Source organism: Galeopterus variegatus, unplaced genomic scaffold (genome assembly GCF_000696425.1).
Source record: "Galeopterus variegatus unplaced genomic scaffold, G_variegatus-3.0.2 Scaffold246, whole genome shotgun sequence".
NCBI lineage: Eukaryota > Metazoa > Chordata > Mammalia > Dermoptera > Cynocephalidae > Galeopterus > Galeopterus variegatus.
The window spans coordinates 167,360-169,142 of NW_007726357.1; the positions used below are offsets into that span (position 1 = coordinate 167,360).

Genomic DNA, 1,783 nt, shown 5'->3' on the forward strand with positions numbered 1-1,783 from the left:
TGAATCCAAGCCTGATTTAAGGGTCACTGAAAATATAACCACTACCCTGCTACTGGAAACCCTATGTGGGTATATCTCCCAATGACTGACTTTCAGAGCACAAAGTACTTCTTCCTAACCTTCATGATGACAACTGTTTTGATTTTACACTTGTTTTTCTGCTTATGTGATTAATGTCTGCCCCACTACCATGCCAGAACATGTTAATCCAACACCTAGTATTTGACAGATGAGTAATAGCAGCTAACATTTATTAAATTTCTGCCATCTGCCAGGCACTGCACCTTATTTAATCCTCAGAAAGACTCTGAAGTACCTACCAATCTACCTCCACTTTAGAGATGAGGAGACTGAGATAGGGAGCGGTTAGATGACTTGCCCAAGATCACACAGTAAATGATGGAGCCAGGATTCACTCAAAGGTCTAACTCCAGAGCTATTCTCTGAATGAGTGAAGGGATAGATTAGTGGAAATCTAGCTTAGAGAGTCAGGAAAAGCAACAGGGAGGAGATAACATTTGGTATATCTGGAAGGTGTAAANTTAGAGAGTCAGGAAAAGCAACAGGGAGGAGATAACATTTGGTATATCTGGAAGGTGTAAAGTGGAGAAGATGGAAACAACATAAGTACTGCGGAATGGGGGGCCTGCAGCATAACAGTTGCTCAATAAATTCAGGTGAAGGAATGAATATTTTTGTAGTTTATGAATTAAAAGGTTTTGCACATCTAAGCGTCTTATTACTAATGCTCTCTGTGCATTTGTTTTCTTTCAGTGCCACCGTGGGCCTTAATTGCCATAGCCATAGTTGCAGTCCTTTTAGTGCTGACCTGCTGCTTTTGTATCTGCAAGAAATGTTTGTTCAAAAAGAAAAACAAGAAGAAGGGAAAGGAAAAAGGAGGAAAGAATGCCATTAACATGAAAGATGTGAAAGACTTAGGGAAGACCATGAAAGATCAGGTAATGTACTCATTCCTTATTTGGTCTTTGTTTATTTTGAAAATTAATAAATAAATGTTTTATTATTTTATGCCACGTAATTATAAAAATAAACAACTTCTAGACACATATCATTGTTGTAGAGATATTTTGCAATTTTTTCAGTCATTATTCAACTTCCCAGAGTGTAATGGAGACATTTGATGGGGTTTTTCAGTCTCCTGCTCATATTCGTACAGACTAGACAATGACCGTCGGCCCCTCTTGATGGGTCCAGCAGATTAGAATGATGCCTAAGAATTGATTACATCTGTTTAGCAAGTATTAACTGTGGTTAGAGTTAGGGAAACAGAACAAAGAGCACCTGAGTGTTTTCCCTGTTGGAAAAGAGATCTTTCTAACCTTCACTGTTCATAGTCACTGTTAGATAACTAAGTTTTATATCTATTTATCGAACTCATGAAAGCTGCTATTTTTACATATACATCCAGCTCAACAATTAGTTCTCAAGAATTATGAATTATATGGGGAAAGGGAGAGAAACATGAGGCAGTCCTAAAGAACAGGACAGAATATGAAGGCAAAATTTTTATTCTCTTACTTAGGTACAATTAAAAATAATAATTAAAAGGATAACCCATCTGGCTGGGTTATCTATCCAAGCCTAAAGAAACTATTTGGGGCCGGCCCGGTGGCGCACTGGAGAGTGCGCCGCTTGGGAGCGCGGCGGCGCTCCCACCGAGGGTTCGGATCCCATGTGGAGACCGGCTCCGTGCGGGCGCAACACCGAGGGTTGCGATCCCGTTGCCAGTCAGTAAAAAAGACAAAAAAGGAAAAAAAAAAAA

At 39.6% G+C, this 1,783-nt stretch overlaps 1 protein-coding gene across 1 annotated transcript in view; it reads left to right on the forward strand.

Moving 5' to 3' along the window:
* Positions 1-770: 770 nt before the first annotated feature.
* SYT1 (synaptotagmin I) overlaps positions 771-1,783 on the forward strand; it is a gene marked incomplete at its 5' end in the record, with an annotated part of 161,326 nt that continues 160,313 nt past the window's right edge. Inside the window, one exon of the mRNA XM_008566491.1 lies at positions 771-959. Within this exon, the coding sequence (XP_008564713.1) occupies positions 771-959 (189 nt within the window). The remainder of the gene's footprint in view (positions 960-1,783) is intronic.